Below are 25,870 nucleotides of genomic sequence, written 5' to 3' on the forward strand. Positions count from 1 at the left end.
CCTTAGAGATTATTTTTCTTTATGATTATCTGTATTTTATTGCCAAGCAAAATTAAAACAAATCAAGGGCAAAAACCAAATTATTCTTAAAAATACAGGATATGATCTGAACACAGAAATAATTTTTAAACTATTTTGGTAATCAAGAACAATGTTTTGTTCTTGTTTTAATCGTTTATTTATATCTTTGTATAGTATTTTAAAGATATAAAATAACAATCAGTATTTTTGATATACAGATAAGTCATGTCCCCCGAATCTAAGTACAACCTGCTAATGTGTATTCTAATTAATGTATGTGTTACAACCATGTCACTTGCTTGAACAAAAGCCACTGGTTGAACGTTACTGTTATTGATTGACAGTGTAACAGTAACTGTACCTTTCAATGGTTGATACAAAACCAAGTGCAGTATTCTTGAATTGGAAGGTTGTAGCAAATTGTTTCTTTCGTTCTTCTGTACTATGTAGAAATCGTAAGCGTTCTTGTATTTGCGATGGTCCCAATCTGATATACATTTCATGATCTTTACAATTTTATGTAAAGATTGATTGGTGTTCCACTGTACGTAGTAAGGAGATGTCTAAGTGTTCAAAGCCCAAGTGTAATACCACTGCATGAAGAAAAAAAGTAAAAGAAGAACTTCATGCTTCCGACGTGCTCATCGGGTTTACCTTCAGCAGCATGATAAGGGACGCATAGAAAGCGAAAGTCGCATAAGTACCGAACAGTACTATAAGTAAAAAGAGTTATACAACCAAACTAGATCTGATACGTAGAAAAGATATTTGAAATCTTTAGGATTAACTTTAGATAGCAGTATATTAATTTTAATCAATATAACCATTTATCTTACCTCCTACACATTTCTAGGATTAATGGAATAAGTTTCTTAACGCTAACGGTATTGAAGCTTTGCTCATTTTGATAGGTCACTAGTCTAAATTTCAAACGTTAAGATAGTCGGTAAGATAAATTCTTTACATAGTGTGCAAGTGACGTAAAACGGTATATATGGGGTCAGTAAATTCCATATGGGAAATCGAGCTTCGCACTCACCCCATATAGAATTTACTGACCCAATTATACCGTATTAGGTCACTAGCACATTATATAACTAATAATATTTACCTGTTGTTGTTTTTAGTTGGTTATCTCTTAGAATATAAAACTACAACATTAACAATTACAGAAACGCTTCAAACAAAGAAACCCCGACTTCTCCTTATTAGTTAATCAAATTTCAAAACAGTATTTGACGTATGTACCGAATCGTGTTAGTTATTTGTTTTTGCTTAGTTTTCCTTTTCAAAATAAGTTTCTATTTATTAGTTTTGGACAATTACACAGAAGATAAGCAAAGTCCATCACTAAAGGTAATAATTTCTATAAGGAGTCGGATTGACAATTCGAGCTATCAATTATTTGTGGATTGTCAAGACAATTTCAAAGGAAATATAGTCCAGGAACATTTGCACGAGTTTGTTACCTGTGAGGAAATAAATTGGTTTGTACTGTCAGATTTTGTTCGAGAAATTGTTTCCGGAGATTCTTCAGAAATTTGAGGCAACTGAAATGATAAAACAAGAAAGTTAGCGATATCACGTAGCTTCATGTCATTCAATATGGGGAAAGATACACAACTTTTCAAATCATTTCAAAGGTTTACCTCGATAATCAAATATAAGGATGTTAATGTCAACTATTTTTATTTGGTAAACCATTGGTTAATACCCCTTTTGCACAAATTATATATTGTGTAAGAAGGTAATTAATTGTTTGTCAAACATCCACTTTTAACATATCACATAACACATCTCAAGTGACAATTCTGAACTGAAGATTCCTGTTAATTTACATATAGAATTAACATAATATTGAAAGTAAAACCAATTTTGTTGTTCCATGTAAAGGCTGAATAATGAATCCCTACTTATTACCTCATTTGACAATCGTTTACTGTGTGCACATTTGTGTTGACCATACCTGTTTCATATTTTTTTTCTAATTTAGATGAATACAAAAGAATATAAATGATTTATGGTTAGGGATCGGAAACGACTACTTATTATATAAGGCGATAGCACATTTCCAAGATCAATCGAAAAAGTCTTGCCATGACCATCAATAGTAAATAAGGTTTTTGTTTAATGCATTTAATCAAGCCTTGACATTGATGGTCAAACGTAATATGTCATCTTCAATGTTTGACCATACAAATCGTCTTCAGGTGCTGCACACAAATAAAAATTAATAATTATTTTTCTAGCATCAAGATATAACAAACACTCATGTAGTTTGACCTTCATGATGACGATAATGGTAACATAAAACTCACAAAGATATGTGACACGCTATGCTATGGTTAAACACTGTCATGCAACCAAATGTCGTAATCCACACAAATATATTATTACTATCAGATGTGTCATTACTGTAATATGTGTCCGCCTTATCTTAATGTGGTTATTTTGCATTAACGTCAAAATAAATTAAAAAGATGTCAGAATGTTACAGTTCCTATCAGAACCTTTAATGCTTATACTAAATATTATATAAAACAAAGAAAGACACTAGACAGGAACGTCTCAAATTTGGAGAGTGTAGATATGTTTCAGATCGGGCAATGATACTCGTTATTTTAAAAGAGGGAAACAGATCATTTACACTCAAAATATCAAAGATTAAATAAAATAGAATAAAGTAACTCCAAAGAACTTACTTTAAATAAATCAAATATATATTATTACTGGTAAATTATTAAGTCAAGGATTTCGTTACAACAAATTACTTAAAACCTTCTTTAAATTCTTCCATAGATCAAATATTTGATTCGGAGGTTTTGGCTGAAACTGATTAGGTCAAACTAGATAACACATCCGTACTTTTTACGGAGATGTTGTTTACCGACCCGGGGAGTTTAGATACGATCCAGGTAAACTTATCGATCCTTTTCTAAAACGTGTTCTAAAAGATTTCCAATTCAACACTTAGATCCGATCTTTGAATATTGTATTCATTGGCATAAATATTGATTTTGCTATCAGTAAATTAAAATCAAACTAAATATAATTGTTATACACATTTGCACATTCACGGCTCTGCAATCTGTCGATATCTAGGCATGTATCGTGTTATTGCACAAGGCCGTGTTTTCTCTGATTGTTAATGCTTTCTTTATACTAAATAAATTGGATGTTAGATATGTTCTGATTGGTATTTTCGTCTAAGATTCATGATTTTTTATTAGTTCTTATTGGCTTTGAATAAACTTACAATAATTTCGGGTACTCGCAGATATGTACTTAGTCTCTCTTTGATTTTTAAGGGATCTATAAATACCCATCTTCGCCCGGTCTGTGTTTTTGTTACATATTTTTCTGCATTGAATCGATCTGATGAGTTTTGCCCTTTTATATTGATTTTTATCATTTGTTCTTATGTTGAACATATTGCAACACCAATAATCTAGGTTAGGATAAGAGTATGGCATCAGCAAACTAAGTTAACCCCCTCTACATTCTAAATGTTTCTGTCCAAAGTCAGGAGCATGTAGGTCAGTAGTTAAAATAACATTTACCTTCGAGATGTCTTCCTGCTTTTGTTTACTTATCTTTCGATTCCTGATACATTCTTTTTTATGAGAGATGAAAGAGTTGATTGTGGAAAATTCCTGTCGACATGATCCACAATGTAGATAATCTGATTGGTCATCCTTTGTTTCTGATGAATCTGAAATAAAGTAAAATAAGTTAAGCTGGTTATATCTATGCACTCATTTTCTTCGGTAACAAGAACAATTAAGGCTGAATAAAAAAACAATAATTAGACAAACAAGAAAGAATCATAAGGTTACTTTCTTATTGCAAGACTGAAAGTGCTTGAACATTAAAGCATATAATATATACCTTGAAATGTTTTTGAAAACTTGACATTCACTTTGATATTTGTAGATTCTGTCGAATCCAAAGAACATTTTTCAAACATATTTTTGGTAAATTGAATACAGTCTTTCTTCAGTTTATCTTCATTTTCCAGGTCATATTGAGAAGATTCGGTCCACACTATCAAGCAACCTCTCTCCACATAACGTACATCTATCTCATTAGTATCAAATTGGTCTGGATTATCTTGAAACATTTTTGCTGCATTTTTTTCCAATCGTTCACTTGCTTCAGAAATTATGAATTTTCCGCTTATATCTAAAAGAAAAGAAAGGGCCATTTTAAATATGTTTAGTAAACTAGAATAACACAACAGGAAATCTTCTGTAAAATGGAGCTGTAGATTTGTTTTCGCAAAATAACATTACCTTATTTACTAAAATGGAAAGAAAAAAATAGACAGATATACAAAATGTAAATATCCAAATATGTAATCACTGGTGTTTGGTTTATTTATCCACAAGTACTGATAGTCTTACTGATAGATTTTCGATAGTAGTAGTGGTCAATACTATCGGAAAGAAACATAATTTTATAAAATGACTATAACCATCAACAGAAGCATAATATGTTTTCGTAGATGTCGTAGGATATTTATACAGACAATTTGTGGCAACTAAAAGAGATCTTAAAGATAACATTTTAGGGGTTATTGGTATCAATCGAATTATAATTCAATTTCGTTTTAGCATACGTAACCTTTCTAAAAATATTTCTTGGTAAATGAAAAAAATGAAAGATTAGAAAATGGTCAATTGCCAAAATAAATCAAGCATATATTATGATGAACGTTCAAATAAGAAACTCTTCTAACAATTTTATATTATTTAGAAATAAAAGCTCCTTGTCGACTGAAAGAGCAAATAGATGGACTGCAGATCACGATTGAAACATTGAAAACAGTAATACAAATATTCACATGAACAAACTGTAATGCTTACACTAAGTCAGGAATATGAAGTTACTGTCAATTCGTTTGATGTTTTTTATCATTGGATTTTGCCATTTGATAAGGGACTTTTCATTTTGAATTTTCCTAGGAGTTCAGTATTATTGGGATTTTACTTTTTATATATTCAGTGGTCTTCATTAAAACAAGTCCTTCTTTTGTACGATACGTTTATCAATGATATTGAGCACGTACGTTTTGAATTACCAATAAAATCAAGTTTTATTTAAAAACAACACTACCTACGAATTCATACTTACATGTACATGAAATGAAAATGTATTTATTCGTAAATTTTTTACTTTACCTAAAATTTGTTTTCCTGGCTTCACTCGTTTCTAAAATAAAGAGAAATTATAAGCATAAGGATAATTACTTTCACAATAATGTGTACATTCAAAAATCATTGCGAGGTTTTATCATCGCGAATAGTGCGACTGAGTGAGTATCGTAATAATAACAACTCGCATTTCAACATCTGCATGCTAATTTTTATAAAATTAATATTGCATTTTTAATGATCTCTTTTTACCTAAATAAAGACCTAGTTATACACATATTTCGTTAATATGCACTCTCAATCCAGCGATTTTCAGTAAACACGCGTTTCACTTTATGGAGGTTAATGCAGTAAACATGATTTTTCTATGCGTTCAATTAGAAATTCTAACACGACGTTCTTCTTTAATTCCAATAAAACATGGGCTGCACGTTTCAATTTGCATAAGGACAGTATTTTCGAAAATGTGTGTGATAAGGATGATAGCCATTATAATTATAATTACTGATTTCTAGTCACCTATCATTGTCACCAACAGGTAATAAAGAGGTGAACGCTTGATTGGTTAACTTCTAGTGATGGTAATTTTCTTATATGCTATGAAATCCTATGTGAAATTTTGTCTATAGTACTGGACAGGAAAAAACTTAACTTATGCCAAGTGTTTCAAAGATAAAATTCTGCACAATGTTTTGAAAAGTGCAAATTTAAGAAAGCATAATAGGAGAAACTCAATGGTTGTATTATATCAAAGAGTACATAACATTGTATAAATGTATCAAAGAGATAAACAGTCGGTTCCAGTATTTTGTTATTTTTTCCTAATCTATTAAGCTGAAAATGAACAACGAAATTAATTTAAAAAATGTGTTTTTTTTTAAACTATAATTATAATTGCTTGTCTTTATACAACAAAAAACTGGACAGTAAATCATATCTGAGACATACTATATTATTATAATCCGAGCTTGAATTACATTCAAACTGGACACTTGATGAGTCCATAATATTTGTATCAATGAACTAAATGTATGAAGGGTACAAATGAGGTAAAAATTGGCAATTTGACATTTGCAAATCATGTTTCGGATATAGAATGGATAATTTATGTTTAAATAGCGTATTCTCGAGAAACAGGAGAACATGTATAAATCATATGTTTAATACCATTAAACATGTCATTTTTCGAAGTGAAATGCCGAGACACATTTTAAGAAATGCTATACCAGATAAAATCGTTTAAAAAAACCCCCAAAAAAAACATCTCTGTCTCATTTGAATTTTGTAATTACAACAAATCTCAAACAAATGTAGTCAGTAAATAAAGTTGAAAATATGTCCGATCTGCTTTTTTTGTGACACAAACATTCCGTAAGATACAGAATTTCATTATATTGTCGTACAAAGTGAGAGGTTTAGCGCTATAAAACCAGGTTTAATCCACACTATTTTCTACATTTGAAAGTGCCTGTACAAAGTCAGGAATATGACAGTTGTTGTCCATTCGTTTTTGATGTGTTTTGTCATTTGATTTTACCATGATTAGGGACTTTCCGATTTGATTTTCCTCTGAGTTCAGTTTTTGTGATTTTACTTTTTAAGGTTAGTTTGTCTACCTTTTAAAATCGTTTATTGCAACTTTAGGAAATAACTTTAACTTTATATAGAATTTGAGCCTTGTGTCGATTTTCTCAAAAGCCTTTATTAAATAATTGATTGAATTGAAATTCGTTAATAACAACAATTCAAAGGATTAAGACCGTGATGGAAAATTTGGAATGATTTAAGGACTAGATATAAAAATCTCATGTCGTTGGTAAATAGTTAGAATTTTTATTTACCGTATCACATGTTTCTTTATGTTTGCAAAACTGTTTTAGTTTATTGAAGTTCTCTTGACATTTACCACATGTAAAATTATCTTCGGGTGTATCTGTAAGTAAATTGAATTTCAAAATTGTAAAATAACATTGATTGGAAAATTTTACTCTAATTGAATAGCGCTACTAGTTTTGATGAATTTTCAAATTTATTTTACATTATAACATTCCTACTAAACTAATCATAAAAAGTTACCAATTCAACACTCTAATTATATCTTTGAATATTGTTTTATTGCTATCACATTTGATTTTGTTATCAGTAAATTGAAAGCAAACTAAATATTATTGTCACATACATATGCTATGCACATTTATGAATCTATAATCTGTCGATACCTGTTTCTTGGCATTGCAAATGGTCATGTTGTTCTCTGAGTATTTATGACGTATTTACACTAAATCCATTCGATATTGGATGTGTACTGATAGATAATTTAGTCTTAGATGCATGAATTTTTATAAGATCTTACTGGCTTTGAAATAGTTGCCAGTCACTGCGATGTCTCCCAGATCTGTATTTTTGTTTGGGATGTACAAGTACCTGGCTACGTCCACTCTGTGTTTTTATTCTATTTATTTCTATTTGTATCAATCTGATGAGTTCATTTTTAAAGTTCGTTCTTATCGTGTACTGTTACACCACTGTCCAATGTAAGGGTAGGGTGGGGAACACGCTAACATGTTGAACCCAACCACATTCTGTATGTATTTGCCTCTCTCAAGTCAGGAGCCTGTAGTTTAGTCATTTGTTGCTATGTTACATATTTGTTTTTAGCACATTATTATGCCCCATTTATGGGCATTATGTTTTCTGGTCTGAGGTTCTGTTCGTCCGTCCGTCCGTTCGTTCGTTCGTCCGTTCATCCGTCCGTTCGATCGTACGTCCGTCCGTCTGTCCCACTTCAGGTTAAAGTTGTTGGTTAAAGTTTTTGGTCAAGGTAGTTTTTGATGAAGTGAAAGTCCAATCAACTTGAAACTTAGTACACTTGATCCCTATGAAATGATCTTTCTAATGTTAATGCCAAATTAGAGTTTGTACCCCAATTTCACGGTCCACTGAACACAGAAAATGATAGTGCGTATGGGTCATCCGTGTACTATGGACACATTCTAGTTTGTACATGAATTAGGTCGATAGTTTTTTCGTTTGAAATGTTTTACATTTGTCATTTAGAGGTATTTTATAGCTGACCGTGCGGTATGGGCTATGTTAAGTGTTGCAGGCAGTACGATGACCTATAGTTGTTAATTTCTGTGTCATTTGGTCTTATGTGGAGATTTGTCTCATTGGCAATCATACCCCATGTTCTTTTTTATATTTACTGTAAGCGTAATACAATCAACATTGTTCAATTCAGTAATGAGTTATGAGGTTTTTTGGCTGGGTTAAATGCGAAGAATAATTATGACTGCTTACAAGAAGCTAAGGATGTCAAATATCCTCCTTGTTTAAAGCACTGATTCAATATTGAAACAAAAATGCTTTACAGAAGATATACTTCACCAGTGCCAATGTATTATTATACACTGTTTTGTTAAGATATCTAGTAATCTGGGAGTCCGTCTATCCTTCCGTCTCATCTTTGAATCTGCAACTGCTACTCAACCGCTTGAGAAAATTTTCTAAATCGTAACTATTTTTTGGTTCCCCTAACCACAATACTGTATTTTTAGTGCCATGTTTTGAAAGTATCCATATTCTACCAACAATTTGCCCAAACCCTTATGCATCATTTAATGAAACTTTCTTAGAATCTTGAACACAGTATTTCATTGGATAAAGATAGTAATCACCCTTATATGTTATGACTAAAAAGGGTCCAGAACATCTAAGGGTGCTGACTATCTTAAATCAGGTGAACGTCTTTGTCACATAATATAAATAAAGATAATTCAAGCTTCTCGATGATCAAAATTAGTGTTTCATTGTCAAACTGCTATATATCTGATGAAATTATTCATGTAAAGTGTGTGGTGCAAATTTCATGAGATTTTGATATAGTTGTCAACAGTTCAAAATAAATATTTTGTAAACATTATTTGTTATGTTAGTAATTTCGAAATTTACCTAGATCAGAGTTGTCATCTTCACTGCCTGCAAGAAAATAGTTGTCGATATTTGTTATTTACATTATAAGGAACTGATAATCTTCAAACGTAAATTCAATTTAACCATCATAGAGTTTGCTATATCAAATGTTTTCAAGATTTATGCTCTGCTATGACTATAAATGGTCCAAATTAGGGAAGATATAGATAATGGAAATACTTAAGCCGTTCAAAGGAGAAAAACAGAACATAATAGGTAATTTAGCCTAAAGTTTTATTAACATGGAAAAAATAAAATTGTTTCATATACGATACATGCATATTAGAAGCCGTTTTCATCATTTATTTTTGTATTCTAATATGACGTTCTTTCGCAAAGTCATGTTCTTATTCAAATAAATCATGGGCTGCACCTGATTGACGTCAAAATTGATATTACAACGTCAGCTGAGCTGTGTTTTGATCAACGCCGGAAACCAAAATGGACATTTGTGTTGGTGTTTCTTGTTTGGAAATTAAATAAAATCATTCTGACAGTAAGTTTACATGAATCTGTTTATTGTATATCGTGAAACAGTTGATTTTATAAAACGTTTTGGCTTCTCCAAATCAAAGTGGATGCATTTTGTCACCGTCACCATCATACACCTCGCTAACGTTCATTATAATGACAGTTGAATTGTTTTACACTAGTCATTTTGGGCCACTATATATCTTGCTGATTGTGACTTGTAAGGAGAGTAGTGTCATTGACACTCATTCCATATCTTCTTATCTATATAGAGCATGGCATGAATTGATGATGGGTTTATTTATATTAATTGTGTGGAAAACTGTTAACTAACTTCTTTAATGTTACAAAAAGTTTCTGGGTATTTCTTTCTTTCTTTTTTTTTCTCGATTAGTTGAATATTTGTAATTGGCGTTTGTCGTATTTCAGTAGCTGTGAAAGCAAATTTAACCTTTATCTTAAAAGATATAAAACTTTTTTGTTTGATTTCTTTAAAATAAAGTGGTCTGTACCGGATCAAATCTAGATGTATGTTTAAAATTTGGTTCATTCATGTCTGCTTATGTTAAGTTGTTGGACTTTGATACAGTGACTGTGAAAAAACGGAAGCATCATATTCATTAAGTTATTTGTCATATGTAATAGTAGAATATCATAATGCCTCGCATCATGTTGTCATTCTTATTTATAAGTATAGTAAAAAGAATAGAGCAGCTTAAACAATAATTAAAGGAATTCAAAAAAATTGGACGCATGCTTTTGCTTGATAATGATACTTACAAAGGTTGACTTGTCCAGAAATTTGATTGAAGTATGCTTGTACCAAATCAAAAATATGACAGTTGTTTTCCATAAGTTTGATGTGTTTGAGCTTTTGATTTTGCCATTTCATAAAGAACTTTCCAGTTTGATTTTTTCTTTGAGTTCGATTTTTTTGTTATTTTAATGTTTGATAATGGAATAATCCAGTAAAATTATATGATTTGAAGTTTAAAAATAAAACTACAAGTTTATATATTCATGATGCTAGCAATAAAGATATCATCAATACTACAAAAGGCATAACATTAAAGCATGGGGCATTTTGTATTGAATTCCTTACCTTGAGCGGCTTGAATTGATGCCGGATTAACTTGGATTTTTAACTCGAAACTGACTTCTGTAAAATGAATAATATTAACAATTAAATTGTACAAGCCAATGCGTCGTTCGGGAAATAATATGATGACATTTTTAATACGAACGATTTGGAAACTAAGTTAATTTTCAATAATGCAGCAGGTTTTTCATTGTCTTCATTTCGTCTCTACAAGAAGGAATGTCAGACGGAAACATAGACACTACAGCGTTATATTAAATTCTTATCATATGGTTATAGTCCATATACAAGTGGCGTAAATAAAGCTGCATAAAAATTGAAAATAACCTCAAAGATACCAGAATAATAATTTTAATTTCTTCGTGGCATTTGAACAGCCCTAGCTTTAATTTATTTTTTTGGTGAGCTTTAATAAGTTGTTCGTGAACTTTGGCATTGATTTATTTATGTTGATCACTCCACCTATAGCGAACATTATCATAAATTGCTAAAGAAACTTTATGGAATTGTACCCTAGTATGCATAGAGATAAACTGTTTGAATTTGGAATTTCCATAGCAATTTAGGGACGAGGAATATTCTAGAACAGTTCAGTGTTAAAAAAATCCTACACACATAACAGGTTACATGATGACAGATTATTATGGGTAGCATCATACCACGCATTTGTTACAGCACTTCGACATGGGAATAGTTTTAATGGCTTTCGTTTTTATGGACACTGCTAAAATTTACTTTTTTTTTATCCTTTCAAACTTATGAAACTTTCAGAGATATTAACTGATATATGTAGAATTGACATTTGACTTTGGAATTTCCTAAATGGCCACCGTAGCCGTAGAAACAGCATAAATACAAAAAAAAAACATGTGGCCCCATGTTTATGAATCTTTAAAGTTGAGACCTATCATGCGTAGATGATGTATCTGAATTTGGAATTTTCAAAATGGGTGCTGTTACCATAGGTACAGACTTTTATGTATGCATCCTTACACATGACTATTTATTTTCATTGTCTCTGTTGTGAATTTCGACTTTCTGGCTGAGCTTACAAAACTCGAAGTATACTGTTTTAACAATGTCAGAGTCAGCGTTGGGAACACGCCAAATCGAATTTACCTATATCTCGCATTCTTTGTTTTTTTAAAGATGAACACAAATTGAACTTTTGTTTTATATCATTATTCATATTGAAATTATTATCATTATCATTATCATTATCATTATTATTATCATTATCATTATTATTATCATTATCATTATCATTATCATTATCATTATCATTATCATTATTATTATCATTATTAAGACATTATCAACATTTACCTTTTTTTTGGAAATTGTCTGGATTGCCTTCTGATGATTTTTCCTTGCACAGAGCTATCGCAATATCTCGTAAACTATTTACAATGCTCAGACCAGAACCTTGAAATGAAAAATGTAGACAAAATAACAGTATTTATAGAATAATCCATCGAAAAATTCAAATAGAGAAAAGTATCCTTAAAAAGTAAGAGTGACTGAACAACACATTAATTCACGTATGCGCGTAACTATCAGTGTTATCACGAGTTGAATATTTTTCGATATTGTTTTTATTATATTGACATTAGGGTTTTTAGTGGAGGTAAAGTCGAAAATGTAATACTATTTATTTATCATGGTGTATATGCCGATCTTAAGGAAACATAATTAGTATTATACATGTTTTTTAAACAGTAACTTTAAATCAGTAATCCGATTGAATTTTACGATTTACTCCATTATTTTATTTTTGATTTGATAACATCTGTTGGTGCAACCTCCATCGTGCAAGGTCATACTTTTAACGAAATGCCAACTCAAAAATGGTGAAATACATATCAACGTGAATGTAATTAATGTATACTTGATGCTACGAGTAACAGGCTTAATTATATCAAATTGAAACACCCCATATTATTTTCTCAAACATCAAGAAAAATGAAAGAATCATCGGTTTCAAACATTTTCAGTTCGACGAGATCAAGAAGGTTTTTTATTTTTCAATCTGAAGTTAGTACAAACGCCATGGTTGATACGGTGTAATGGATTGTTTTAAAGTCAAACTTCGCGAATAATCTTCACAGAAAGCCTTATAATGCCAACTTCAATTCATCGTATTATAAAAACGTACATTTGTAGGGTACTATATATATATATAGATAAGGCCTTCAAAAACTACCGGTTAACCGATTAATCGGTCGAACGATTACCCGAGTAACCGGTTAGTCAAAACTGTACGATTTGACAACACTAGTTTTAATTAATCCTTTGATGTTCTAAAGATCAAAAAGTTTTCAACGGTTTTTTATGTTTCTTTTACGAATTGATCAACACAAGAGCGATTAAATGTTGATATCATTGATAGGTAATGACGTTTTGTTTTATATTCACATACTTATACTGCAGATATATAATTACAAAATCCTATGAATAAAACAAGGATGAATCAGTTATTCAATTAATGTTGTTACTCTCTTTTATTATAGGTGTAATACCACCATTGATTTTCCCCTTTTAGTCTTTGTTAAATTTGCACTTTTCAAAAAAATTGTGCAGAATTTACCATCACTGGAAGTTAACCAATCAAATTTCTTCCCTTATTTAACCTGTGTACAAGTTTTAGTAACCATGTAACCTCAAGTTTACAAAATATTCTATAGAAACCCCAAATAAGAAAATAATGATGCTTTGAAATACCCAAGACATATGTTTATGAAACAGAAATGTTTTACTGCAATAAAATGTAGAATTAATTACTGTCAAATTCAAGGGAATATTTTGTCGACCTATTTTCGTATACAACCGTATACAACCGGATATGACGTACCATGATTTGGTGGTATTACACCTATATACAAAAATATGGCCAATTATATTTCGGTGGTGCTTAACTTTTGGCAAACTGTATATATCGCTCTACAAAGGTAATAAGTTTATTATCAAATCCACTAAGGATATATACAGTCCTTCTAAAACTTAGGCTATACATTACACTGCTATTATACACAGTCTTTTATTCATTTAAATAGACCAGGAATTCTAGCAGACGTAGTATCTCTTTATTTCACCCTTAACGGTAGATGACGACTCTACGTGTCTTTTTATGATTGTATATAAAGGCAAAAGTAGTATACCGCTGTTCAAAATTCATAAATCGATTGAGAAAAAAACAAATCCGGGTTTCAAACTAAAACTGAGGGAAACACATCAAATATGTATATCATAATATTTGCTCTTGAGCCTCGTTGTGGCCAAACTATCACACATCTACTACATTCTATTTGAACTAAATATTAATTTCCCTATAAATGTACTTGTGAAGTTTTATATATATATGTATACAACAAACGTATTGTTTAAATTACTGAATATTTCAGGTTTTTAGCAGTTTCCTTTTGGTTCGGCTTGAATATAATTTGGATTTCTCAATCCAATTCATGAAATTGTGTAATTGAGCTAAAGTTCCAACTATCATAAGGTAGTTCGGGGGTTTAAATTTTCGCGCCGTCTGCGCATAAAGTTGCGCATTGATATCGTAAGTCATGTACATTGTCGTAATTTGCCATAACAATAAAATTTAATCATTTAAATAATCTTTTTTTATTTAAATACATTGAGAATGAGTTGAATAACTATTAACTACAATTTGAAAACTTATTAAAGTTTATTGCAACAATTGTCATTGTCGAAATAGTACTTCCGTTCTAAATATATGGAGCATGTTCTTGACGTCGGAGAAGACTGAAGAGAGAATAACTCATAATAATCGAATACGTGAACTGCTTTTCATGAATACTGTAATGCAGATCGAAATTATAGATAACGATCTTCATTTTGGAAGCTTATGAAGCAGTTTCACCCTTGTCTTACGCTAGAAAATGTCCGGCAAATATGCGAAAGATGGATGTAAACAAATCAGGAAAAGGGGTGAAAACTGATACATTGTAAGTAAGTACTAAGGAATTGAATATAAATGGCAAAAGATCGACTCACGACCCCTGAAAATAATTTGTAAGCTTAAAATTAGCGGAAATAATTTCAAAACAATATCCGTCAAATGTCCGTGGCGAACAACAAAACAATGACTCCCCTCTTTTTTAGGCTGAAATATACATGTTACCAGGTCAACGTATATTTGTTCCACCTAACAGAAGTTCCACTGGAAACTTTGTTATAAACAATTTCATAATACATGTTCCTGTTGGAACAAATATTTTATACCATTTATTCCGTTAGGAACATTTACTGATATATTTATTCCAGTGGAAATAATATTCCAGAATGTTGTTTCCATTTGGAACTTATATTATGAAGGAACGTCTATTCCGTGACATTAGCTTGTCTGGCAAAACAGCCGTTGGACGTTGGACTCAGAGTAATCTCAGACTAATATAATAATAAATGCAAACATAATTTTCTTGTTGTAAACCTAGAACATTTAAATGCGAATGCTGGTGATTTTGTTAAGCATGCACATTTAAAATTTAGAACATTTCCCGTCTAGACTGTTTAAATCATTTTTGATAAATGAATCGTTTCAAAAAACTAACTTTCTTACTGATGCATGATGGTCTGCATGGAGTGTCCTTCGTTTCTTTCTTATCTAATTCTTTATACCATTTATGTCTATAAAACTTTTTTGTCTTCATTTTCTGTATTTCTTATAATTTAACACCGCATTATTCTTCATTGTTATGTATATTTTCTTTATTTACAAATGTATTGTGCATATAACATGCATTTATGATTATTCTCTATTCTTTAAAACTTTTCCTGATCCTCCTACAATGTATTTGATCCTACAGAATCTTAATGAGAAAAAAACAAAAATTTAACTACCTAACAGGAAAACCAGTCTTGTCATAAAATGGTTTGTTTTTTAATTCTGTTCATGATATCGCTGTTAACTGATCAGCACAGTTTTTTTCGTACCGAGTGCATTTCTTTAACATTGTTATTGACAATAAATGAAAACTTTTTAAAATTGCACCTGGGCTAAGTGGGTGTTATATTCTCTTGACAGCAATGACAGCTTCAAACATACTAATTTTGAACCTTTTTCACCTGGACCATTCTTGATCATAGGATTTTTTATAGTGTAATTTCAGCCTCTTTAAATACTTCCTCTTTAAGGCATACTATTTTTTAAAGGTGTATGAACAAAAATTGCAAGATATGTAATGTTCACACTAGAGTCTATATTTTTAAACAAAGTAAAAGTCAAAGGATAATAACTATGTTCCTACATGTATCTAATAGGATAGTAGGACTTAACGGATCTTATAACCAACTAAGTGTGACCAGAGCTTACTAAATTAAAAGCCTGTGGACCAGGTTTCAGGGCAAAAAGATATATATATATTATAGACAAAATTACTACTTTTTTATTCAACTTTGGAACTGAAGAATTTCAACTTTCAACATTTGGGGCTTTCAACATTTAAATATTAAATATATTGTAAATGCCCTAATATTAAATGTGTCATGATTTTAAAGCAATAGAGTACTAATTTGATGTACCGGACATGTCGGTTGTATAAAAATTATTCAAAAGTCAAAATTACAAAAATGTATGAGTATGTGTCTCTTAAGGTTTTTGAATGTAAAGGGGGGAGGGGGGGTGGGGGGCTTGTATGAAAATTTAATACTTTCCAGCAACTTAAAACTCGTGAAGTGATTTTGTTAAATACATAATCCTCCCACATGTACAAAATGTACTTTGAATAGAAAGGAAATTACAAATAGCATAGTATATTACATCATGTACATGTCATAGTTTAATAGTATTAAAAAGTCTTAGGCCAAAAAACGCTTGAAATAATTCAGGGTCAATTTAGGTCCTAACGCATACATTGTATTTACATTTAAAAAATGCATACTGCATCTGTAGTAATTAAAATTTGCTTCCTTATTTTTGCTCATTTCTATTGCATGTAATTTTAGTTTCAATAGGCAGTAGTTTTCGTTTGTTTATGTAATTTATACGTGTGTCTCATTTCTCTTTTTTTTATAGAGATTAGACCGTTGGTTTTCTCGATTGAATGGTTTTACACTAGTATGTTGGGGCCCTTAATAGCTTGTTCTTCGGTGTGAGCCAAGGCTCCGTGTTGAAGGCCGTACATTGACCTATAATGGTTTACTTTTTTTAAATTGTTGTTTGGATGGAGAGTTGTCTCATTGGCACTCACACCACATCTTCCTATATCTATGTATTTGAACCACTAACTATCCTACAGTCATTGAAAGTAGAAAAGAAAGATAACATATGAAATACAGCAGTTACAAAAGATATTGTAAAATGCAAATTTACTGAAATCTTTAAATGTATGACAGACTTTTATGTACATACAAAGCTCTTCGCATTTTTCTTGCTTCATAAAGATTGTTAGACAAGGATCCCGACTATTCGTTCAACTCATTTTGAACATTTTTCTGTGATAAACTACTATTTGCTAGATTAAGAGTTCACAAATGAATAATACAAATTGATAAAAGCCTTCCCACATGTTGTACCATTACAGCACTCAGGTTAAGGTGAAATTAAGTGGTAAACCAGTTAAAAAGGGCATTTTCCTTATATCTAGTATAATACAGGATTCATATAAATTTTGAAAATATATACAAACATACATCATGGGAAGTGAAAGGCAGTGCTTTGTGGGGTAAGAATCCCTACTTTTTTTTGACAATCAGTGCTTTTAAATGGGGACATATGGTTGAAACCCCCTTTAAAATGGCTGGATCCGCCCTACGGAAAAAATTTAACAGTATCATCTGTAATATTTGATCTGCTTGATGACATTTCATTCGGATAGAATTTTGCTTATCATAACCATCTATCCAAGCAAGACAAGCCGTTTGTTAAAGTGTAAAAAAGAGAATGAAATGTATTGAGACTACCATAAGATCATGGTAATCAATGGTGGAATCACTAAAGTTAAAAACTGAAATAAAGAGGTGAAGTTACATATATGAGATATGTGAATTAAAACAAATGACAATTGTAGAAATGGTTTTGTCCATGCTTTAATAAGGCCGTTAGTTTTCTTGTTTGAATTGTTTTACATTGTTATTTCGGAGCCTTTTAAAGCTGCCTATGCAGTATAGCCTTTGCTCATTGTTGAAGGCCTTACGGTGACCTACAGTTGTTAATTTCTGTGTCATTTTGGTCTCTTGTGGAGAGTTATCTCATTGGCAATCATACCACATCTTCTTTTTTATTCGCCCGTTTACGGGACGTATTATGGTATACCGTTGTCCGTCTGTCCGTCGTGCACATGTCGTACAATAACTCAAAAACGCTTATTCCAGTTTGTATGAAATTTTGGTGGATTCAATATATCAATTGACGTGAGCCCCTTTCGATTTTTATAAATTTTAGATTTTAGGTCCAAGTTTGGGGGTTTTATTCATCATGTTCTTTAAAAAAAATGTGATTTTCTAGTTTTCGTACAATAATTCAAAATTGCTTTTAGCTGTTTTCATGCAACTTTGTAGAATTGTCTATATTTATTAATTTAAGCTCCCTTTTGACATTTATAAATTTTAGATTTTATCTTTCCGAGTTTTTATTCATAAAAAGGGGGGATTTTCCAGTTTTCATTTAATAACTCAAAAGTGCTTTGAGCAGATTTCCTGAAACTTTGACGACTAGTTTATATCTATACAAATAACCTCCCTTTAGTTTTTTTTTTTTAATTTCTGATATAACATTGAGGACTGAATAATGGAACTTTATTTGTTGAAAAAGCGACGGGCGTGTTATGCGCTGATGGCGCAGCTCTTTATTTATATTTACCATGCAAACTTCGAAAATGTTAATGTTTTGTGGGAGGCACTATTTTGGATTTAATATTCAAAATATATGAAAATGGCAGGGAACTAGATCTACATATAGCATTGAGAATGGAAATGGGGAATGTGTCAAAGAGACAACAACCCGACCATAGAATAGACAACAGCAAACTAATTAGATATAGCGGCTTCTTATCGCTAACAAAAATTACTGAAGTGCCCCCCCTCCCCACACACAGAATTGGAAGGTAGTTAACCATGTGGTAGCAAGAACCATCACAGCCTATTGAACTGGATATTAAGCAAATGTCACATTAATATATGCCTGTTCCATAAACAAAATGTCTTATTTACACCATATCGCATGGTGGTACTCCTCGAAAGGAGATATAAAGAGTACACACAAATAGCTAATTCCTTGTTTAAAATTCAACCAATTAGATTTTATGTCTGTTTTCCCTATATTTAGCCTATTTGCACTCATTTTCAGAGGTCAAAAAATCTCTTGGATGGCCGGTGACCCACAAATTTTATTCCAATGTTATAAAATGAAGACATCAAGCTTTTCAGTATGAAAAAATTAGCAACTTCTGTCATTTATTTTGCTTTGAAAATTCAATCAAAGAGATTTTATGTCTGTTTTCCCTGTATTTAGCCTATATTTGCACTCATTTTCAGAGGTCAAAAAATCTCTTGGATGGCCGGTGACCCACAAATTTTATTTAAATTTTATAAAAAAAAAGAGACATCAAGCTTTTCAGTATGAAAAAATTAGCAACTTCTGTCATTTATTTTGCTTTGAAAATTCAATCAAAGAGATTTTATGTCTGTTTTCCCTATATTTAGCCTATTTGAACTCATTTTCAAAGTTGAAAAAATCTCTTGGATGGCCGGTGACCCCCAAATTTTATTCTAACGTTATGAAATAGAGACATCAAGCTTTTCAGTATGAAAAAATGAGCAACTTCTGTCATTTATTTTGCTTTGAAAATTCAATCAAAGAGATGTTATGTCCGTTTTCCCTATATTTAGCCTATTTGCACTCATTTTCAAAGTTGAAAAAATCTCTTGTATGGCCGGTGACCCCCAAATTTTATTCCAATGTTATAAAATAGAGACATCAAGCTTTTCAGTATGAAAAAATGACCAATTTCTGTCATTTATTTTGCTTTGAAAATTCAATCAAATAGATTTTGTGTCTGTTTTCCCTGTATTTAGCCTATATTTGCACTCATTTTCAAAGGTCAAAAAATCTCTTGGATGGCCGGTGACCCCCAAATTTTATTTAAATTTTATAAAAAAAAAAGAGACATCAAGCTTTTCAGTATGAAAAAATTAGCAACTTCTGTCATTTATTTTGCTTTGAAAATTCAATCAAACTGATTTTATTTCTGTTTTCCCTATATTAAGCCTATTTGCACTCATTTTCAGAGGTAAAAAAATCTCTCGGATGGCCGGTGACCCCCAAATTTTATTCTAATTTTATAAAATAGAGACATCAAGCTTTTCACTATGAAAAAATGAGCAACTTCTATCATTTATTTTGCTTTGAAAATTCAATCAAAGCGGGTTTTTGTCCTTTTTCCCTATATTTACATACAGCCTATTTGCACTCATTTTCAGAGGTAAAACAAATCTCTTATATGTCCGGTGACTCCCAAATTTTATTCCAATGTTATAAAATAAAGACATCAAGCTTTTCAGTATGACAAAATGAGTAACTTCTGTCATTTATTTTGCTTTGAAAATTCAATCAAAGAGATTTTATGTCTGTTTTCCCTATATTTAGCCTATATTTGCACTCATTTTCAGAGGTCAAAAAATCTCTTGGATGGCCGGTGACCCCCAAATTTTATTCAAATTTTATAAAAAAAAAAAAAAAAGAGGCATTAAGCTTTTTACGGATGGCTTTCATATCTTTTTCTGATGAGCGTACCTGATTGAAGGTTGTATTTCGGTGGTGCTTAACTTTTGGCGGACTGTATATACACAGTTCGTGGACACAGTTGTTGTCCTTTTATTTTCGTTGTCTGCAAATAGAGTCCCTTGTGTGGACAGTGTATAACTTTCAATTTTTTTTCAAATACCTTCCAAATTTATTTGTTTATATGTAATGCATAAAAAAGTAAGAAGATGGCTGAAATTACATGTAAAATAATTCGGGCATACATGTTTAGGTAAAGTAATGGTTTGGTCAAGTTTGAAAAGGTAAGAATGGGTATGTCTGAAACTATTACACTGAATGACAGACCCCCTTAACATAAAATATCCATATTTTGAGTTAGAGCCGATAGACTTTTCTATAATTTTGAAATAATTTGTAATACACTATACTGTACATATCTTTTTTGAATATGGCACGTGGGAATTTTTTAATTTGCGTATTATTATTTTAAAAATGCATAACGAAATAACTGTGTTCTCGGGCCATATGATGCAAATCTATCTGCTTATCTATACTTACAATCACTGCTGTTCATGTTGTTAAATTTGGCAACTTTAATGTCTTTCACTAGTGAATAAACCGCTCCGATTTTGTCTTCAATTGAATCCGCTTCACCTTCAATCTTCTGCAAAGTATTAACAGTTACCTGCAATATATAAATATTAATAATATCTGCAATAAAGTTTTAAAAAGAATAAATGTCAGAATTTGTTAGGTATGTTCAGTGGCCTGACATTTTATTATGTTGTCGTACATATGTTCATACATTCGTTTGAATAAATGTTCATTTACAATATATTGCACCGCTTTTTTCATATTAATTGCAGGTTATAATATATGATTAAATTCAAAATGAAAACACAATGGAACCTATAAAATGTATAATTTAAAAAAGCTCTGATAAATATAAAAACAAACCCAAGCAAACAAAAGTTGCACATTGGCATTATAAGGTGATAATTCTCAAACAATGCGAACTAAGATATGAAATAGCCCAAAGAACATTTTGGGAACGTTTCACTTTAGCCCAATTTACATTCACAAAATAGGAAATTTTTGGCAAATCAAATCCGTCCTTTTCTCCTTTGGTATAAACATAAAACAAACTTTATTCTGGATACCCAAAAGAGATGCAAAGGATATCAAAGTTATATGCAAATGTGTAGTCACAAACAAACAAAGTGGATTACTTTGGAATAAGAGATAATCATAACGGACATATGTCAGGTAGGTTTCAAATTTATGAAATTAAAATTCAAAAATTTGTAATAAAGTTTATTTTTTTATAAATACATTATACCTGACATATGTACGAACACCCTACCTCCCCGTAAATGAGAAATTTGATACATGGTGTCTTTCAAGCGTCGTATGAAAACTGATCACGTCTACCTTGACCGAAAGTCATAACATAGCCATAACATAGTACACCTGAGCACTTGTTTTTAAACTTCTGGTTGGGGAGCGAGTTACATACACGAAAAAAAGTGCTAGAAAATGAAAATAACACGCAAGAAGTAGTGTATGTTCAAGAAATCTTCCTGTTTAACCTTCGGCAGAAACGCTCAAACATAATTATTGAAAGCAAGGATGAGTACGAATAGACGATAGAAGCTAGACAACAAAATCCATCTTTTGCCTGAGGGAGTTATTACCTTAACGCCAGTATTCGTTAATTATCTCTTTATAAAAAGTTATTGAAGTTGCAAATCATCAACATAGCATGATTAATGCGTGTTTTTATATTACTTTTCGATTGTCATAATAGATTAATATTTCTTTCTTGAATTTGAAAAATGTATCATGATAATGAACAGAAAAAGTAATGTCTCAAAATATATTAATATAACATGTTTATAATGTTGTTTGAATCAAAATATTTAATTATTTTAGATAATATATCATCTATACATACGTGTTCAGATGTTTTAAGCAAGTTCAATACCACTGTTAAAAACACCAACTTATTTGATGGTCCATCTATTAATTCTTGTAAATCGGCTTTATATTCGTTTTCCTTATCTAAAGCTTTTGCTACTTCAAGAATGTTGGGTTTTGTTTCATTCCAAATGTCCCAAAACGTATCATTGTTGATGCAGCAGTTCGGATGATGTGCAATTTTGTTTCGATTTTCATAGATATTTTCAAGAAATTTTAGACAGGAACAAAAGTGCTTTGTTAGTTTTGTGGTCAAATCTGTATCCTGTTGTATCAACGAGGATAAGGTCAAATCACTTTGGATAGTGTACTGACAGGAGCAAAACGGATGAGGACACGGTAAACTCCCTTGTTTACAAATTATTTCAAATTGTTTTTGATGAATACACCTGTCTGGAATATCTCTGTCAACATTACACATACAACAACAAATCTTATCCACTGATAAGTGATAAACCTTGTGTACATTTTCCAGTAGGAAAGCAGAAAAAGACTTGTTTTCATTTTTTAAATGGCAATCCCAAAATACTTGATAACAAAATTGAACAAGAAAAAATCGGATAAGGGTGAAATCTAAATCTTTTAGCTCAACACTTTTATTTGCCTTCAAACAGCACAGTTGTTCTGTTCTTTGATTTTGATGGTTGTCAAGTCGATCGGTGTGGGAGTTTTCAAAAATAGATAGCATCTGATGGTGGTTAATGACCTTTGGCTTTGGTGGTATAGCTTTCTTTTTGCATTGACAGCATTTAGCATTGCAGAAAAAATGATATATTTCATGTTGATGATCATTAATAAATTGTTCTAACGTTGTGTTTGTTGAATGAAGAAAACGGTGCAGCAGTTCACGGTTAACATTCGCCCCAAAGCAATATATTAATGTGATCAACTTGAAGTAGTTCTCCTGTTCTTGAGTATACGGCATTATTCCCGATGTTTATTACACGGAATCTGCAAAGAAAAATTACATTTTGATAACAGTTAAACGGATGCGATAATAAATCTGATAGTGTCATGCTGTCCAAATTATACAACTCAGAAATAATTTCAGTACAAGTATATTGCTAGACTTAATTGCTCACAAAATAAAATTGTACTGAATGTTACTATTTTCAAAATACGCTTGATATTCTGTTCACTTCTAAATATAATGTTCCAGACCGAAGGAGTATTTGGACCGCACGCGTACGGTCTGGACCGTATGCGTACTTTTTTCAAAATATGCATACGGTCTGACTAATATTAAGAAGTTTGTCAAGTTTAATAGATACAAATGTATATAACAGATCAACATAACTAAAATCTCAAATTATTATAAAAAGTTCAATTGTAATTGGATTGGAATGAAAACTTAAAATACTTTAACTATTCAAAAAGTCAGGCAAATTTATTCTGTTAATCTCCTAGTATTTAGCATGTCAGTCATACATTGATTAAAGCCCAGTATGCTCATTGAAATTAAAGTTATCGGATATAAACATAATGTGACAGAACAACTGTTTTAGAATATTTAAGAACTTTACAACAAAATGCATATGCAAAGGAACGTGCATGAGCAAAACATGTAAATGTAAAAAACAAATATGACGTTCCTTGTGATAGCAATAAAATCAACGGTACCAATTTTGTTGCACCAGATGCGCATTTCGACAAGACATTGTCACCTTTGGCGAGAGTACCAAAAACAGGATTCAGATATACAATTCAACAAATATTTAATTTCAATTGTTCGCTTATTCACTTTATCCATCTAATTGTAATAATAACAATTTGTAAAACTAAAAATAAATATTTTGTTAATTGTCGTTTAAAAACCCATATGATCCCAAAACATGTATGGTCAGCTGGACCGTACGATTATACTCATACGGTCGGACCGTACGCGTATGGTCGGAACGTATGAGTATACGTCTACAGTCCAAATACCCATATCGTCTGGAACAATAATAAAACGATACTCTGTTTATTTTATGTTCATTCCTGTCAATATAAAGTACGGATATTAAAAAGATATCATTCGTTTCGTGCTGGTCCTTTAGAAAAACCACAAGGAAACAGATTGCCTACTCATTTTTTGATGTTTCCTCTAGATAAAATGTAAACATGTCATTTGTGGTGTTTCCGTAGTGCCGGCTAAAACCTAATCTACTTATGAAGTTTTATTTCAGACGACAGGATAAAACCTATCAAACATTGGATTTAAAAGAAAGAGCATTTGAATTTTCCATTTTCAACACGAGTTAAGACTTAATTACCTTAATTCCAGTACAAAAGGGTCTTATCAAAACTACGATACTGTATGGTCCACCACACTATGTACACCTTATGATAGATAATACTTCTAAGTATGAACCGTTTTGTAAATCATTCTCAAATGAGTTGTATGAATATGATGTTCTTCTTATAATACCACAAAATGGTCAAAGTCCCGTAAGTCCTGTAAAATGTTCAAATGATCAAAATGGTTAAATATGGTCAATTACACATGATAGCAATCAGAAGTGTAAAGAGATTTCTGTTGAAATGTATCAGGAGATATAAAAAAAAGAAGATATGATATGATTGGCAATGAGGCAACTCTCCACAATAGACCAAATGACACAGAAATTAAAAACTATATATCGCCGTACGCCTTTGACAACAGGCAAAACCCAAACTGCATATTCAACTATAAAAGGCCCCGAAAGACAATGTAAAATAATTCAAACGAGAAAACTAACGGCCTAATTTATGTACAAAAATGAACGATAAACAATTATGTGACACATAAACAAACGACAAGCATGGAATAACAGGCTCCTGTCTTGAGACAGGCACATACATACGGAATGTGGCGGAGTTAAACATGTTAGCGGGATCCCAACCATGCCCCTTACCTGGGACAATGGTGTAACAGTACAACATAAGATCGAACTATAAAAATCAGTTGAATAGGCTTAACTGATCAGACGGATTCATATACAAATACTATAGAGTGAACTTTGCCGGGTACTTTTATATCCCAACAACAAAAAAAGACACTAAGTACAGATCTGAGAGTACTCACAGCTACTGACAGCTAGTTTAAAGCCACTAACAACTAATAAAAATAAATCATGCATCTTAGACTAAATTATCAAGTTGGTTTCACAATGTTTTATTGTCACAGTACCAAACAAAGACAATTCTCGTAACACCCGTAAAAATTGACGAAAAAAATAGCAAGCTAGTCATCATGGCAAACAATCCTACCATGTATAAGAGCTTTACGGTAAGAAGGCGGCATTGTTATAATACCTAGAACAATGGTCAACGTCCCATTTCACTTGCGAAAATTGCAAAATCAAAATCATGCTAAAGCATAATCAAGAGAACATGACAAATAATTCTTCCAAGTATGAAAGTATTTTTTCAAACGGTCTCAAAGGATTGGTGTGTTCCAGACGGACGAACGGAGACCATTACATTTCCTCT

At 31.4% G+C, this 25,870-nt stretch overlaps 1 protein-coding gene across 1 annotated transcript in view; it reads right to left on the minus strand.

The window, feature by feature from the left end:
• Positions 1–24,827, minus strand: part of LOC139504420 (uncharacterized) — a 26,488-nt gene extending 1,661 nt beyond the window's left edge. The window contains exons 1-11 of the mRNA XM_071294503.1: positions 24,673–24,827; positions 22,395–23,368; positions 20,999–21,125; positions 12,043–12,141; positions 10,720–10,776; positions 9,126–9,152; positions 7,016–7,107; positions 5,202–5,232; positions 3,910–4,203; positions 3,582–3,733; positions 1,491–1,571 (exon numbers count right to left, since the gene is read on the minus strand). Of these exons, the coding sequence (XP_071150604.1) occupies positions 1,491–1,571; positions 3,582–3,733; positions 3,910–4,203; positions 5,202–5,232; positions 7,016–7,107; positions 9,126–9,152; positions 10,720–10,776; positions 12,043–12,141; positions 20,999–21,125; positions 22,395–23,342 (1,908 nt within the window). The 5' untranslated portion in view covers positions 23,343–23,368; positions 24,673–24,827. The remainder of the gene's footprint in view (positions 1–1,490; positions 1,572–3,581; positions 3,734–3,909; positions 4,204–5,201; positions 5,233–7,015; positions 7,108–9,125; positions 9,153–10,719; positions 10,777–12,042; positions 12,142–20,998; positions 21,126–22,394; positions 23,369–24,672) is intronic.
• Positions 24,828–25,870: the final 1,043 nt, after the last annotated feature.

This window comes from Mytilus edulis, chromosome 14, assembly GCF_963676685.1.
Source record: "Mytilus edulis chromosome 14, xbMytEdul2.2, whole genome shotgun sequence".
Lineage (NCBI taxonomy): Eukaryota > Metazoa > Mollusca > Bivalvia > Mytilida > Mytilidae > Mytilus > Mytilus edulis.